This window comes from Maylandia zebra, linkage group LG12 (assembly GCF_041146795.1).
Source record: "Maylandia zebra isolate NMK-2024a linkage group LG12, Mzebra_GT3a, whole genome shotgun sequence".
NCBI lineage: Eukaryota > Metazoa > Chordata > Actinopteri > Cichliformes > Cichlidae > Maylandia > Maylandia zebra.
The window spans coordinates 13,122,722-13,141,474 of record NC_135178.1 but is presented as its reverse complement, the minus strand read 5'-3'; the positions used below and the strand labels follow the sequence as shown (position 1 = coordinate 13,141,474).

General features: G+C 39.1%; 1 protein-coding gene across 1 annotated transcript in view; it reads left to right on the top strand.

Moving 5' to 3' along the window:
* Positions 1 to 18,753, top strand: part of si:dkeyp-14d3.1 (transmembrane protein 132C) — a 166,607-nt gene that overhangs the window by 70,637 nt on the left and 77,217 nt on the right. The window contains exon 3 of the mRNA XM_004544144.5: positions 8,639 to 8,785. Coding sequence (XP_004544201.3) covers positions 8,639 to 8,785 — 147 coding nt within the window. The remainder of the gene's footprint in view (positions 1 to 8,638; positions 8,786 to 18,753) is intronic.

Here is an 18,753-nt window from a genome sequence, read left to right as displayed (position 1 = left end):
CATAACTTCTCCGTTTTGTGGTAAGCTTTTCTTTGGCTGTCACTTCTTCACACCGACCTGTCTTATTTGGCTCAGCAGAACTAAAATATATATACTGCTACTTTTACACACGGACTCACATAAGCTCAGCGATTCTCTGCGCGATCAACCTCTCACATGTTTAAGCTTGCTGCGGGAGATTTCACTTGTCATGTTTGCATAGTAAGCTAACGATTAATAAGACGATGTCAGAGGAATTGGTGCACAAATTATCATCACTCACAGATCAGTGCTGTCGCTCTCTATACACAGTTCGCACGATTGCAAAGTGAAAGCAAAAAAACAAGCGCAAATTCAAACGCGATTTCAATATGTCACATATTGACAGTGGCTCACCGATGCCAATGACATAATTACCCAGCTACATTTCTGAAAGAATGCAAAAGCATTGACATATATTTTTCCTACAATAGCCCGACGGGCAGGGTAGCCCGTCTGAAAAAAATCGCTAGCCCCAGGACGTCGGGCTAGCGATTTTGCGAGCCCTGTATCTGATTGAGGAATCACTCATCATGTATGTATATATATATATATGTGTATATATATATATATATATATATATATGTGTATATATATATATATATATATATATATATATATATATATATGTGTATATATATATATATATATATATATATATATATATATATATACACACACATATATATACACAAGCACAAATAGTTTGAATAGTTCTCTGTTCTCTCGCTTTCTTTGTCCGATCATAAAGTTATTGAAATAACTGAGAGACAGACAACATTTTCAAAGCCCTCGTCTTTTTCTCCTTCTGCCAGTCTACCATAGTCAGGTGAATGATTGAACCACAGACAGTATTAAGCATAGGCGTGGCTTTCGAGTCATAAAAATTAAGCAAATGTGGAAGTACCTTAAAAAATAAATTAAAAATGGGCTCAGTGACTCATTTTAGCTCATACTGAACAAAAAATAAAAAATAATAAGTATTTTTTGGAAACCTTGGCCATGCGTTTCAAATGTGAGGATTATTTGTGCCATGACAGGTGTTGTTAGCCAATGAGTGTGTGGATGTCTTGCAGCCAAAATGGTCATGGTGGAAAGGTCTGTAAAACATGACTTCAGAAACCAGTGGGTGGTGTCAAGCTAGCTACATCCATCTTCTATGCTGTGTGTTGACAGATATAGCTAACAACATAATAACCTCTTAGGTCAGTATGTCCCTCTGCTTGATCAAATCTAGCCTCAAACTTGTCATATATTCTCATATTTCCTGACAGTGCCAATCAGCAAAGCCCTTGGGATGAGGCTTGGGTAGACAGCGCCTCTTAGCTGATTTTTGCTTTTCTTCCTTTTTTGAATTTGAACTCACTCATCTGCCATTTAAATCAGTGCCTACAACCAACTGACTACCAAATGCTGTGTGACTGCTTGACTCTCAGCTGTATTTTTGGCTTTTTCTGGTTTAACCCTCAAGGCAGGCGTTGCAGATTTGCAACAAGTAAAAGCTAACAACCTGATTACCCCACATACATATTTTATGAGGTATTTTTTACTTAGAAGTACCACTGCAGGTATTCTTTTGTGCATTAGCAACAAAAACTTAATTTGAGCCTGAGAGGGTTAAATGTGTGTTTTAGGACTTTTCAGCTTTACTGCCCATTTCAAAAGTAGTCAAAACATAATAAATTACAATCATTTTTTCATCATTAGCTTGATGAAAAAATGTAAATACCTTACTTATAGCTATGTTACTTATTTCTTTTTTACAGCATAAATAGCAAGCTGTGATTTGAAAACTACAACTGGGAGTACAAACCATGTACTCCCTGCATCCATTACTCAAATTACTCAGTCCTTTTTGTCTCCGTCTTACAGTACTGTGGTATAAATTAGGCTTGTCAGGGTCTCTTAGAGTCGCTGACACTTTAAAGAAGTTGCATCTTACGTCACTTTACACTGCCAGCTAAACGCTCTTTTCCTGTTCTCTTTCTTCCCACTGTGGGCTGTTGTCTCTTTCCTCCCCCTGTAGTTGTGTAATATTTAATATTCAGAACATTCAGACACAGTTCAGTGCTGTGGCTGCACAGGAGACATATTTAGTGACTGAGGAGAGCCCAGATGCATTGATATAAAGTGTTCTCTCCTTCACTTTTGAGAGGAGTGTCAGCTTGTCAAGCTTTGAGAAGGATTACTTTCTGACTTGTACTTCATTCTTTACCGGAGTCCTGTCATAGAGCTGTGTGATTAAGTTTAGCTTGAAATTTGTAAGGCAAGCAAAAAAAAACACATAAAAATAATGCAAGCATAAAGATGACTCATGCATTTGTACAGCAGCCTATATATATATTAGTGTTTATTTTCAACTATGTATATGTCACCGCTCTGTAGGGATGGGAATATTGCTGCATAGATTTTTAAACCCTTTTCATGCCAACTTATGTTGCAATTTCCTGACTGTTCCTCTAATATCCACTGCAGAGTCACGCTCTGGGCTTTTCTGAGATGACTTGACAAGTATTGAATGGATTAACATAGCATTTTAGTATTGATTTCCATGCATTTTTATTTTTATTTTATTTCCTGAATTACAATTAGCAGATTAGAACACCCACACCTAGTAAACAAACACCACATCTGACTTTGGCTGTAGCATAAGTTTGGCATGTTTATAATTGTCCTGCTATAATGAAACTATCCTGTACTGTTCTTTCTTTTAGTTTAAATTAGTAATGTTAGCATTATGTAAAAAAAAAAAGTGCATTTTGATGAGGATTATTTACATGGAGAATGCCTGACTGAGGTTTCAGCATAAATCCAGAAGTCACTGAGATTGAATGTGAGCTATTTAACCTGCAGGTGACTCTTACACTGTCTGGTTCAAGCCCAAAGTGATCATTAAGTCAATAAAAGACACTTCAACTGCACTCCAACAACTGCTCTGTGAGCTCGGAGATGGTCTGTGGAGTAATGACTGGTTCCCCTCTGGGACTAAAAACATTGTGAGACCTCACTAGAAGCCACTGATAGACATCCTGATCACTCAAGTGTAAAGAAACCAGATACAAGACCCTGCTGCATCCACTGGGACCTGTGGAGGACTGTACACGAGCTTTTTGTGTTGTTTTGCCACTGCTTGAAAGTTTTACCACAGCATTGTCTTTCTCTCTGGTTTAAACAGTGAATCTAGTTTTAATAGAAAAAAAACCTAGTGTGTGATTAATCCTTTAAGAGCGGCATCAAGCTTTTATTTTGGGATGTTCTCTGTAATTGCATAACAACATGCAGTGGTAAATCTTTTTTTTTTTTTTTTGATGTAGCTACTTTCCCTCTATCTGTGATTTCACACTGTTTTCAAGTATTTCAACAACCGGGATCTTTTTGCATTCCCTCAAAGGAAATACATAATAGCCTTGTAGCCAACATTGTGGACAAATATATTGTATCATGGCCACTTTTTGTTATGAGCTATTACTCACTCTTACTGCAGTGGTACACAAACATGAGTATGAATTTTATTATTCTACAAAAGCCTGATGATAATATAACAAGCAGCAGAGCTGGTACTGTAGGGCCAGTTCAGTTTGTATTTATCTCTTTTTTGCGCAGTTTGTAGCTTGAACACCTGCAAGTAAAAGAAATACTGTGAGAATTACATTCCTCACTGGATTTCTGAGAAGAGCAGCACTTTTCATGGGCACCTTGGTGATTTTTAGTGCTGAATCGATCTCTGCCAGTTTACAGATTTAACAAATACTGTTCAAATCAATTAGGGGCAAAAATATCCAGAAGGATTCTTAGGCTTTTCTTCCTTGTCAGTGTTGCCAGTTTCTCACAAAGGATGCCACACAACTGCTGTAAACAGGCTGATTATTAAAGTTTCACTAATTTTCCTTTAAGTGTAAGTGCATTAGAGTTAGGGCAGGGCGATATGGCAAAAAATATTTATCACGATATAGATTTGAAAATTTGCGATAACGATATAACTGACGATATAATTGACGCAAAACAAAATACAACTCTACAACTTTTTTAGTGGAAAAAAACCCCATCAATTTGTTTTTGTTTAAACAAGCAGCTGTTTATTTTAACGTGCATTACAGCCACACAAAATTCAACAGTGGTTATCCTGTTATATACATGGTTATCCATAATCATGTATATCCACAAAACTTAAGAGGTGCTTTGTAACAAAAGTGCAGTGTGCAAAATCAATAAGTCAAATAATAATATTGCACAAACTCTTGAGTAAAAACAAAACAAACAAAAAACAGATAAATTATGCTAGTGCTCCTGGAAGTTTTTCTACATTTCAAGTTTTAAGATTCTTTGTCAGAAACACTAACATGTTCACAGATGCGGGCTTAAGGGAGGACCTTTGACAAGTTACAACATTTCCACCTGTGCTGAACAACCTTTCAGATGCAGAGCTAGTTGCTGGAATGCAGAGGTATTTCCTAGCTAATCTGCTGATGTGGGGAAAGTTTACTGTGTGAACTTTCCACCACGAAAGAGGATCACACTCACTGTCTGCTGGTGGACTATTCACATAACATCTCAGTTCAGATGATAACCTCTCTGCAGTTACCTCCATCTTGCCACTAACTGGTCCCTTCAAAAAACTCCCGAGACTCTTCTTTTGCTTTTTAACAGCTCCCTGATTTGTTTGGTCACCAGTAGATGTATGAAGTGTTTCTGAAAAACCTGTGATACCCTGGTGTGGGACAAGATGCTCTAGTTCACTCATGACTTGAACTTTGATGGCTTTGCTTTCTCTCTCACTGAAATATTCTGTATGAAACCGTGGATCAAGGAAAGAAGCCATGTTAACAAGCCTCTCTGTGACACTGTCTGTGTAGCTTTTGTTCATGTAGTCAAGTATTGCTGTTTTGATGTCTTTGGTCAGCTCAGTGTCACCTTCTTTTACTTTTAACATGTCATTGTTAAACATCTGAAGAACAGGCTTAACACATGAAATGGTTACATACTCTTCAGCAGAGAAAGCATCTGTAAACTCTAGGAGTGGATTCAGTGCAGTGCTGACCGAGTCAAGCACTACAATGTCTTGCCATGTCAACATGAGGTGCCTTGTGGTTTTATCAGCAGCTAAAACCTGTGTTATAGCTTTTTCTTGTTCCAGCAGCCGTTGGATCATTCTCTGCTTTGAACCCCAACGAGTGCAACATTCAGTTATGAGTTTGTGTTCTGGTAGGCCCAGTTCCTTTTGGGCAGCCTGCAGAGCTCGCTGGCGCTTCCAGCTATGGCCAAAAGCAGCAACAATCTTCTTTCCCACTCCAACTGCTCGTTCGATCCTTGGGTCCTTCACACTTCTTTCTAAAAGACATACATTTAAAAGGAAACACAGTTTCAACAGCACTATTAATGCGGTGTGGAATGTGACATTTAAGTTGTATAACACACAATTATTTACACACACATCTCTCTCTCTCATATATATATATATATATATATATATATATATATATATATATATATATATATATATATATCTTGCAGTACAACTACCCACATTCAGAGATTAATAACACAAACAGTATTATTACCATCATTTAAACTAGTACAATAAGTTCTTAATCTGACGTTATAATTAACTTACCTATAGCAAAAAAAAACAAAAAAAACGTACCTATTGCAATGTGCAGGCGATGTCCGAAGCATGAAAGTCTGGTCCAGTTGTTGAGTGCGACGGCTTTCACAATGTTGGCCCCGTTGTCAGTCGTCACACACACTTGTTTTTCCTCCTGAAGATTCCACGAGCTGAGGAACTCTTTTAAGACTCTGGCTATATTTTCCCCAGTATGGTCCTCGGGGAAAAAACATGTTTCGAGGCACTTGTTTTGTAGCTTCCAGTCTTTGTCCACATAATGTATTGTGAGGCTCATGTAGGGGTCTGATGTTCGGCTTGACCACATGTCCGTGGTGGACGCAAAAAACTCCACCGAAGATAACGCATTTGACACCTCAGTACGGATCTCTTCATATAAAGCAGGCAAGGCGACTTTAGAGAAGTATTTCTTTGTGGGTAGCTTGTAGCGTGGATCGAACGTTTTAAGCATCTTTTTGAAACCTTCTCTTTCCACACTCTGAATAGGCATCATATCCCTGGCTAAACAATGTGTCACTGCATTAGTTAGCTTCCCCCAGCGTTTGTTACTTTTGTCATAAGGCATGGAGCTATTTAAAGCTACGTTGATTGTTTGTTGAGTCATCTTCTTTGGTCTTACCACCTCGCTAGTTGAAGCGGACAACTCTTCACGTGCTTTAATGGCTTTTTTGTACTCAGAGGAGTGCTTCTGCTTCAAATGATAAAATAGGTTTGTAGTGTTTCCTCCCTTCGCCGCGATGGCCCGCTTGCATGTTCTACAAAAAATTTTGCTTTGGTGGGTATCCGATGGACGAAAACCAAACCACTTCCACACCACCGAAGTTGCACCGTTTTTACTGACCAATTCTGGCTCACCCGCTTCATTCAAAGACGCGCCTTCGTCCGTGTCATCCTCCATTGCCGCCATACTTTTTCTGCCATGTGCGTATGAAAACAAAGGCACTGCGCATGCGCATTTTGCCCACATTCTATCGCGATATTTCATTTTCCTATCGTTGCCAAACTTTATACCGGTATTATCGTGAACGGTATAATATGGCCCAGCCCTAATTAGAGTAGCCTTATGCTACTATTTAGACTATTTGTATTTCTGTAGTGTTAATTCACTAATCTTCAGTTGTGTTTCCTTTGCTTGATAAAGGCTGCAGAGCATCAGCTGAATAATGGCGTGACACCAACACATGCATTTTTTCAACATGTTGCATTCTATTAAGATGACCCACAGGAGACTGCTCTTCATGTATGGATGCTCACTAAAATGCTACACAACAATCACTAAAACAATGGAGAAGTTGAAATCACAAAACAATAAGAGAAAATAATTAAAAAATATAGAACATGATTAAAACATAATTCTAAATATCTAAAGCTAACATCTTATACTGTTCACAGAATGACACTCGTGAAAAGGCTAAAGAGCAAAGGTGAGCTTTGAAAGCTATTAGAGAAGCAAACAACCTGACCTGAAGTGTTTTAGTGTTTCAGAGCTGCAACTGCGAGGCTGTAGAAACCAGTCTGGGACTATTAACAGCTGCTGATCAGCTGGTCTAAGCATTCAACAAGGGGTATAAAACTGTAATATCTCTGCAAATACTCAAGGAAAAGCCCATGCAAGCATTTATATGTGAACTAAAGGTATTTAAAGTGAATCCTTTACCTCACAGGTAGCCAAAATAGGCAAAATATATGTTTACCAGATACTTAGGCGTTCACTCTGTTGCAGCTGACTGTGCGAAGACTGCCTGTTATTCACAGACCTGCAATTTGTCAGCGGATCTCACGATTCACTGTACTCTGAGCATGGTCTGAAAGATGGCAACCTATCACTGCATCGTCCAAAAATTGGATACTCTGATCGAGACTAAACATGCGGCTTTGTAGAAAACTCTATAAATGTTCTATATGATCTCATCTATATGTGCACATCTCAAAAGGGAAGCAGCTGGCAGAAAGACATCAAATTATCTCGGAAACACAGCAACACAAAGAAATATTATTTCACACGCGCGCGCACAAACACACGGAGTATGCGCACTCTCACAGAGCTGCCTTAAGTGTGTTTATCTTTGTTCCTATAGAGAGATGAAGAATACCATCTGTCATATTACCCATTTCACTTCTCACATATAACCGCCCTCACAACATGAGACGATATTACATCAAAGAAAGAGGCTTGACTGGGGAGGGCCGCTATATTCATTGGCATGGAGACATGCAATTGCATTTTAAAGTGCAGTAACAAATTCAGGATGAAAGCAAAGCCTTATCTTTGGTCTCATCTGCCAACCTGGTATGGATTGGATGGGGAAAGTGATTGGGCCTTCTGTTATAATTTAGTCTTCTCTTCAATCTTGGAACTTTGCTGCCACTCTCCGATAAAATCGTACGGGGCTGGGACCATGTTATTGATTGAAACATTAGCCTAAACATATTTTATGTCAGCACTTTTACCTTTAAATCAGTCTCTGTTCAGAGGATGTGCTTTATAATCTGGGTTATGTTCATCAAAGATTTTGATTTATTTTATGTTCTTTTATTTCCTTGGGACTTTTTTTTTTGTTCTTTGTAGCCTGCTAAGCCAAGGACATTGATGCTGTTATTTTGCCACAGTCAAAGAAACCTTTTTATAAATTTTCTTTCAGACTGCAAGGGAGTGAATCTATTACTGATGGAGGCGAGGAACGGAGAGGAATAGCATAATGATACGGTCACATCCCACTTGATGTCATGGCAAACAGCACATTTACCACACATGGCACATCCCGGCGAGGCTTTGCTTTGTTCGTTTTGATACATTTTCAATCAAATCCTGGTGAGAGTGTAGAGAAACGCGCACATAAAGGATGCGCAAATATGAAATGACACGCATTTTTACAACCAGCTGAAGGCACGCTAGTGATGAACAGAACAGAATGACCAAAAAAAGGATCCATCCTGTAACTCGTAGATGTACAACAACATATGCAATCATTGGGCACGTTTTCTTTGCTTTCTCCGCAGAGTGAAGTTAAAAGAAGGCGTGACGTTCCTCGGCGCTCGCCCCAGCAACCCCACCCAGTGGATAGTTAGTCAAGATGTGAGGAGCGAAGGCCATCGAGTGGTGACTCTCCACTGCCGCAGGAAGGAGTCCAGCTATGATCAGCAAAGGTCAGCCCATAAAGTGCTTTTCTTTGAATGACTATATCGAGTTTGGGAGAATGGCCTCTTAGTGACTTGTAAATATCTTCATGACCTTCAATTATAAGACATTAAAGTAAGTTCCTCACTGATGACAGCTTTTTAGTATGTGTATTTATTTTTTTAATGTGTTCATAACTACTGAACTCAACAGCCTGACTTCACATTAGCCGCTAAAAAAGTAGTTGTCACTTTTCGGATGTGCACAATTTGAGTTAGTAGCATCAGTTAGATGGCTTCAGTAGGCTTATCTCCAGAGTGATTTTTACTGTTGAATTAAAAAGTTGCTGATCATTCACATTTGGAAGGAGACACACACACACACACTCACAGGCACCGTGTGAATGGTTATTTAAGCAATGTTCTCTTTGCTCAAATGACACACTTGACTTGACATAAAGGCCACGTCTGTTGACACAACTGTGGAGAGAGAAAAGTTAATCGACTATTGCAGCATCCCCTCTTCCGTCTCTCTCTCTTTCCCTCGTGCTGTCGTTTTTATTTGCGTACTTACTCTCTCCACTAGCAGGCCTCAAAGTTGTTTTGGTCATTTCCCATCTGCATTCACATCCTTAAACTAATCTGGCAGATAGGAACGTGATTGCCAGCGCAAGAGGAGGAGGAGGGGGGGGGGGTAGAAAAAAGGTTGCCGCGTTAATTAAGTGCTGATTGAAGGCCTTTGTGCGTTTTAATAGTTTTTCCTTCTCGGATAAGGAAATAGTTTTAATAAATCTAACTTTCTAGTGACAGGTGTAATTTTATGGATTAGAGGCAGATGTGAAGCTGGGGAAGGCTTACTTATTCGCTCTTAAGCTTTCGTTCCACTTAGCAAATTCTAAACCACTCCCTTAAGAAAACAAGACTCCTGACATTGCAACTGCAACTTTATAATCAAAGTTGTGCAGGGGTTATTTAAGTGTAGAGCAGCCTGTGAAACATGTGTAATTTAAAGCTGCTGGTCCAGTGATTTATTTAGACATGTTACTATTAGTGGATCATCACAAGGAGTGATTGTAGGCTAACTGCAGTGTTACAGCACATAAAACAAAGACAGCTGCGCGTGCCGTTGAATAGTTGCGCGTCTAAAATTAATAGATTTTAATAGATGTGTCATTGTGAATCTGCACAGCTACATATAAGCCAGGAGCTGAGTCATGCTGTGTCTGTTGCAGATGCTTATGCTCAGATTTCAGTGGCCTTTTTATGTGAGGATTTAATATTTTTGCTTCTCAGAACAGGCAGTACATTTTTGGACTTTATTAACAGCCAGTTTCATACATGAACTGCCCCAAGAACTCAAAGTCGCCTCCGCACTGAAAAAACTTTTCAGACGCTCCATTCAGTCGCATAATAAGGTTTGACAGCTCAGTCTTATCATTATGTTTGCGTCTGTCTGTTCCAGCCTATTTTTACTCACATAGAAATAATGGTGAGAATATCTTAGGCTAACATGTTTGTTATCATGACCGAATAAGATATTAAATGCACTCTGAGGCTGCTGAAAGCTGAAATTGATTTCTGTTTGGGAAGTTTTTTGTTGCTTTAAAGCAGGGTTCCCCAATCCCAGTCCACGAGGCCCGGTGTCCCTGCAGGTTTTAGATCTCACCCTGGGTCAACACACCTGAATCACATGATTAGTTCATTGCCAGGCCTCTGGAGAACTTCAAGACAGTTGTTTATCTATTTAAATCAGCTGTGATGGATCAAGGACACATCTAAAACCTGCAGGGACACTGGCCCTCGTGGACTGGGATTGGGGACCCCTGCTTTAAAGCTTGTGAGATTTTAAAGGTGTTGGACTAGAGTTGATCTTACATCATATTTTGTTACAAACCTGAATACTAAAATGCATTTTAGATCTCTGTAGTACAGTTGTGATCAGGCTCATCACAGGCATGAGTGCTTTGCTAATTTGGGGCTTTTAATGATTTTTTTGAACTGAATGGAGCGACTTCACCAGTGGTCAATATAAGAAAAGCAAAGATTATTCTGAACTTTGAGTCATACAAAGCTACTTTAGAAGTGTCCAAGAATAAGGAAGCTTTTAAAGGTAGCATGGGTACCAGATGAAACTCGGAGGTCATGTTTCATTTGTTCTGGCAGAATTCATCTGGACTCCTTCCGGTTTACACAAATGTTCTCACAGCTCTGCCTACAGTGCACAATGCCACACGTTTTTAAGATGACTTTTTATAGGTCTAATTATTGTAGGTCCAATAAGTATTTTGGTCTAAGGCTGTTACGGCATGTGAGATGAGCCGTGTGGAAGAAATAAAGGAGGATCCAAATGCAGGCACTTGCAAAGGTGTGAGGGTGGTTTATTAAACACAAAATAAAAATGGGCAAACGGCAAAAGGAACAGAAGGCTATCTAAACTGAGAACAACTAAACTAGTGAACACAAACCCGGACATGAACATGGAGGATGAGCAGCGGAGAATGACGACGGACAGCAGGGAAAACACACGAGTGAGACATGGTGGATATACAGACGGACCAGCAACTACAATAACAGAAGACACAACTTAAATACACACAAAGAAACACAGGGAGATTACACACAAGTGGTGGACACAGCTGGGAGTAATTAACGAGACGAGACAAGGGAGGTAAACTGAACACACTCACATGAGACGCAGACCTTCACAAAAAAAACAGGAAACAAGAAAACACTGCACGAAGACGCAGACACGACACTGAGACAGACTAGACACTGAACTAAACCTGCAATAAACATGAGAACACAAAACCTACGAACTAATCCCTAAACAAGAATAACTAAAACATAGATTCATAATCACCATCATCATCATCATCATCATAATAAGAAGAAAAGAATCCAAAATGCAAAAACACACCAAAACACAACAACTCATAATACTGGGTCAAACTGACCCAGAACTGTGACAAAGGCTGTGGATGACACCCTTTAGAAGTCAAAACTGACCTGAGAGCTGGCACACTAATCTGCATTTGTGCATTTGTCCGGTTATATGAGGCTAGCTTAAAGGTGTTTTTCTTCAAGGTCACTTCTCAACTTGAATTTCAGTTTTAAGTTTTTCAAAGTTTATCCAACTGCATGCTTCGCCTTAGAAACTCATATATTCATGCACCATATACACTTTGCTTTACTTATAGGTCTAAGCAGAGCTACAGCAACAGCCTAAGTAGGACTGAGCAGCAACACTTGGCAGCTGGCTCCTCCTTGCCTGTGGAGCTATTTTCCTCCTTTAAGCAGGTTTTATTCTCTCCACGCTATTCCGCGACCTCACCGTCTCTCTCACCCACACGTACACATTCTCCATTACAGTAGTAAAATCATGTTTTATTGATTTACTAAGTGAAGAAGCCAGAGACAAGAGTGAGCATATCTAGTCTAATCCCAGCTGTTTGGGCCATGTACATTGGGCTGCTCCTTAATCTCCACAGCTGTCAAAGTCACTTCACAGAGAAGACCAAAGAGGCCCCATGATGGCTATACAATGCACAATGCTCCAATTTTTCTTTCGTCTGGTCCTCCCCGCTCAGAGTGTTTTCAATGAAGCTCTTTTAAAAGGGGATTAAACATTGCTATCTCATCTGTTGAGCTGTCATTCAGTCTGCTTTGGTCTCTCCTCCGCTGCTTCCATGCAGAGGGGAGGATGAGGGATGTGAATGGTATAGGTCAAACAAGTGAGGATCCCATTTGCATTTTAAAGTTGTTTTTGAACAACAGGATGTATACACGATTATCTAAATATGAGTTAAGCACTCACTTGAGGATTTAGTTATTTACTTCTTCACTGCGACTCTGGAAAGCCATTCTTCTGTAAGAATAGAGTCTGTTTTCAATTGAAAATTTTCCTCATCTTTTAAAAGAAAATGTCCATAACCCTGCATAGGTTACAGTTAACGATGGAGCAAATTAGACCAACACTAATCAAAAATATGTTCCATTTACTCCTAAAGTGCTTAGACCAGTCTTACATCTCAAAAGTGTGGATTTCCTTGTACCCACAAGTTCACTGTACATATACAATTACAATAAAGGGTCATTCTATTCTATTTTATTCTATTCTATTCCTGTTTGCTACTATGTTATACTGCTGCACACTCAAAAGTCAGCAGAACATTGTCCTGTGCAATTTCCTGGACATTTTGAGTCATTCCTCTTTCCTGTACTGTGTGTCTGATTACACGTTGTTTTTACCATTAGGATGCAGCCCTGAAGTCACATTCCTCATGACGGCGTGTGGAAAACAGAATCATTTCTGAATAGAAGATAAATCTGAAAAGAATCTAATGGTTGACCAATTACTATGTTTGTGCATTCTCAAACATTTATGACAAGTATTCAAATTTTCAATTGAATTTAAAGGATTTTTTTTTTAATTTAGAAGAGTGTGCTCACCTGGCTCTGCAGCTCTTATTTAAATCAGTGCATTATGCTAACAAATACACAAGTTGTTAGTAAAATGCTCTCATGATTTTACCAATGTCGGGTTGTTGACTTCACAAACAGGCTGCAAAGGGACAAGGCAGGAACACAGACTTTTAATCATCGTTTTACATGCCATTTGTACAAATGAATAATTTGCACTGTCACTCTACCTTGGACTGCTTCCTAGACTTAAGTGTCTTTGAATAACGTCTGTGGAGCTGCTAATTGAAGCCTGTATGTATGTTTGCCGTGACGGTTGTCCAGATCCGATGTGTGCATGAAAGCACGACATTACAGACGGTGTGTCAGGTGTACACTATGTGCCGGTTCAGCCACTCGCTTTAAGCGGCTCGCCCTGGCCAGCTGAGTCCCTACTTTGTACACGTTCACACCTGATGCTCTGACCACACCTGACTCCCTGTGACTACACATGTAGGAAATACATTAAAAAAAACTGCTTTCGCTCAACCCTCATTTTTTTGTATCATCATCTAATTGTTGTAAATCAAAAAATAGATAATATGATTTTTGAACTTCTTTTCCTAAGCTCAGACATGGGTCTACTGGTTTACACACTAATAAGACCAATAAATTATCCCTAGTTTGATCCCGGGAGGAGGCGTAAATCCCTTCGGGGGTTGTGTCAAGAAGGGCATCTGGTGAAAAAATCTGCCAAATCAAATCTGCAGGGTTACCTGCTGTGGTGAACCCTTGTGAATAAGGGAGCAGCTGAAAGTAGCTATTCTTCTTAGAAGTTGTTGAATTTGATCAAGATGAACAGCTGAATCTGTTCCTCAGCTCTGCAGACTGAATTTTCCTATGGAAATGCAAACCTGTGCACTTTTCCCTGACCGACAGCATCTCTACCAATAACAGCAATAGCGAGGTGACAGCTTTTCATCAAGGGTTGCTACAGTGAGAAGATGCGGTGTGCTTTTAACTGGAAACAACAGAGCTGAATTCTCCCTAAAGCCACCAAAGGAAAAGCTGACGGCAGGTCTTTCCGATTCAATGCAACGAAACAACAACAACAACACCACAGTGAGATAAGAGCTGTTCACATTGTTGTTATGAAAAAAGTCAAATCAGATCTGCCCCAGTTGTGCTGTGTCACATAACACATTACCTTATAGCTCAGTTCCTAAAGAGTTTGTAAGTTAGTGGTTTTCTATTTCTATGGTCGCTATTTTGAAGCCAACAATAAAGCAAAGGGGTAAAAAAAAAAAAGAAAAAAGAATGAACTCACCTTGTCATAGTCAAGACTTAAGCTATCAAAACCAATGTATTTTGACCTGAAATGAGAAGCGTGCTTTTTCCCTCTGTTCAAAAACAAAGATGCAAATTTTTGGGGTAGAAAAATATGTCACTTTTCTCTCTGCATACCTTCGATGTGCCACGCAGCAGCACCAAGGAGAAGACGCTTGGCCCCTTTTCCATATTTCTCTGCTCTTTGTTATTTGTCATCCTGTGTTCTTAATGAATAATTGATATATTGTAAGAAGAATGATTTTTCTCTAGGCACTTCCTGTTGTGTTTATGGGCCTGTGTGATGGGAGATGACAGTCTTGGATCTTAAGTGAGCATTTATGGCCTCATTTATATGTAAATTATTATTTAACCTTATATCCACCGCCCTTTCTTTGACAGGTTGAGATTCTTAGCAATGGGGCTACAAAGACAAAAATGCCCGTGTGGAGTGCACATGTTATTGGGTGAAATGCACTAGATTGAAAGCTTTCCTTTGTCTTCATTAAAGGTGAGCTCATTCAAAACGAAAGCAGTCCTGCTTCTTCAGCATGTCACAAGGCATAAGTGGAGACCTCGGTAAAAGTGCCATGTCCAGCCCTTGGTTGTTCATTATGTCTGTCTGGGTGCAGATGTAGCTCTCTTGAGAGCCACCACTTCATTAATCGCCCACACCACACCCAGTTGAGGGTCGGCAGGCAGTTCACTCATTACAGCCATTTCACGAGGGAGCCAGTCCAAGTAGGAGCAGGGGGGGAGGGAAGATATAGTATATATCTAAAAATCTTGCTTAATTTAATAACGGTCTCATCGCAGCCTGTTTTATATTGTCTGAATCACATTTGCATAGAGTTCGGATTAATATAATTAAATTCGGCATTCATCCATTTTGCTATAAAGACACGTGACTTTTCCACTAAAGCAGCAGCTTGTAAATCTCATCAGTGTGAATACTTAGGATCCCAGATGGAAAGAAATCACACAGCTGTGTAATAACGGGTGAGATTTTGTAGCGACCCCACAATATATCTCCATTTCAAAGTTTAGAAAACCTTTAAAACAGGATTATTTATTGTTTGTGTCATTTATTGCAAACCTGAAATGAAACAAAGGCCTCAAGATAGCTGTTATAGTCTTCTAAGCCCCCTGGAAGAACATTAGGCATGTGTGGTCCTTGTCATTCTTGGGGCTTCAGAGAAATTCATAATTATATGTGAGTGTTTCTCTAGACAGACAGACAGACAGACAGACAGACAGATAGATATAGTCTATCTATCTATCTATCTATCTATCTGTCGATCTGTCTGTCTTTCTGACTTACATGTGAAAGAATTGTCTGAACAAATGAAGTTTTGTTAGGGTTCAGTAGTCCTGAGAATGAGCCACATGTTGTAGGCTTTATGCTGTATAATACTGCATAAATCGAGGCTGAAATGAAATTGCCTAATTACATTAGGGCCAAACAGGAACTTGACAGTCCTTATGCTAACACCCTTAATAATGACTCAGCCCCGTTCTCAGTGGCTTCCATCTACCGTAAATATACTCCGTCACTGAAGCCTCATTGATAGCATTTACCAAAATACACTAGTCCAAATTTTGGTTAATCTCTTAATTATATAATTGGCATGTGATCAGTACTCATCTGTGTCAGCCAAACTGTCATTTTTTTAACGAGTCCTTTTTTTTATTTTACTGTAAGGCTGGCGGAGAAACATTCAAAATGCTTTTAGCGGGAGACGTGGTTTCCTTTATCAGTACTGGAGCAGAGATTTGGCATATACTATGCCCCCTCCCTCCCCACACACACACACACACACTCACACACACACACCAGGACAGCCAGATGATTACAATAGACAGCCTAGATTACATTTGACTGTTCGTGCTGGCCCCCTGCTCAACTGCCAGGGAAACAATATTGGGAAAATATGCCCCAATGTGCCTCATTGCACTTTCTCCTAGTTCACCAATAGCCAGTAATAAAACTCAGCGGAGAACATTATCAGTGCTGCATACATCTGCACCAAATGGCCATGAAACTTTTCAAGTAAGCTTTGTGAAAATATGGAACTTCTTCATACAGTACATTTCACTGGCTTTAAGTGGAATCCTGAAAAGCTTTTGAGAGGTGTGGGAATGCGGCTTGGTAGTTCAGATTCACTCATGTCATGCCACAGTGCATGCCACCTATCAAAAGTGTACATGCAGACAAGAGACAGATTGAGGTTTGTATTTGAGAATTATGAAGGTTTATCAGTGGATATCCCTCTCTTAGAGATTAATCCCCTGGAGGATTAGAACATGGTCTCTAGTATTTGGAGGGTTGCATCACTTTTTTTTCTTGCTGTGGTTATGTGGATTAAAGCTATTAATAATGCTTTCTTGATATAACAAGCAAAAGTACCTTTTTAATGGAGATAAACACATTTTTATTATTTTCACTTTTTAATTGTGTGTTTCCCTATTAAAATAAACAGCTGCACGTTGCCTGATTACTTTCAGATTTCCATTATTCCTTTATTTTGTTCAAAAGATTTGGCTAAGCCAGAAAATAGGGTTTTTTATTTTTTAAGGTTGAAAAAAAATCAGGCAGCGTGCGATTGCTTATAAAAATGCATCGTTGTTGTTGTCGTTGTTGTTGTCGTTAATAAAATGTATACAGCTCTATGATTCTTTTTATTTACCAGTGATTCACGCGGTTGGTCAACATGACAATCAAAAAGAATAGGGATTATTCTAATTGTGATAAATGAAAGTATGTGTGACAATGTTCATGCAAAGTTTCAGATTCACCCACCCGTTAATGAGATTAGATTAGATTAGATAGAACTTTATTAATCCCTCGGGTGGGTTCCTCTGGGAAATTCGATTTCCAAAAAAGCGCAGCACCGACAGAAGTTAGAGTTACAGAATATTATTTATATATATATATATATATATATATATATATATATATATATATATATATATATATATATATATATATATATATATATATAAAAAATACACACACACACACACACACACACACACACACACACACACACACACACACACATATATATATAAATACAGAGACAATATAAATAAATAGATAAATAGAATAAATAGGAATAAAAATAAAAATACAAGTGAATTGCACATTTCAAGTATTGAGTCTATTGCACTGTTGACTATTTACAAAAGTATTGCACAAAAGGTATTGCACAGTGAGGTGAAGAGGCACTACAGCTTAGTTGTTCCCCCCTCCTTTGTCCTCCTGTTTCCCCTCCCTCTCCCCTCCAGGGAGGAGTTAAACAGTCTGATGGCGTGTGGGACAAAGGAGTTTTTAAGTCTGTTAGTTCTTGTCTTTGGGAGAAGCAACCTGTCACTGAACAGACTCTTCTGGTTGTTTATGGCCGTGTGCAGAGGATGCCTGGCATTGTCCATAATGTCCATCAGTTTCTTTAATGTCCTTTTCTCTGCCACTGTCACCAGAGTGTCCAGCTTCATGCCGACCACAGAGCTAGCCCTCCTGATCAGTTTCTCCAGCCTGGATGAGTCCTTCTTTGCTGTGCTGCTCCCCCAGCACACCACAGCATAGAAGAGATAGTAGCTACAGACCTTATAGTAAGATTCACTCAAGATACAACACTATGCGGTATTCCACCTTAATTTGCGTACTTTATTCTAAAGACTATATGACAATAAATCACATTTTATTAATAAATCATTTTAAAGCCATAAATAAACAGAGATCTTCCTCACATATGAAGTTTATACCATAGATGGTAAAAAAAAAAAAAAAAAAAAAAAAAACAGCTAGCTTCTAGGCCGGAAAAATTAGGGCAATGGACAAGTGTTTAATATACTAAAGACCACTAGATGGCGATCTAAATCGCTCATTTTGGTCATGAATTAAAACGTTTGTATAAATCTTGATCATACCGTGTTTCCAAATAGAAGATTATCTGTGTGCATGAAACCAAATATTTAACAGGTTGTCAGTGTGTCATCAGCCACAGTCGCCCCTCCTCCCCACATCCATTGTTTTGCTCCCTTTTTGCAGCGACAGTAGAAATCCTCAACTCAAGGCTTTAAAATAGGGCAAATCGCCTGCTTTGCATTTAAACCTCCCCTATAATCTATTAAGACCTTTCATCTTTGTTTTCAGCGTGAAACAAAGGCCAGAAACGACCACACTTTTATTGTGTACGTGATGATGCTTTTCATTCATTTGCATATGACTTTAAAATGATTTAGTAATTAGATTTGACAAAATATCTTAAAGT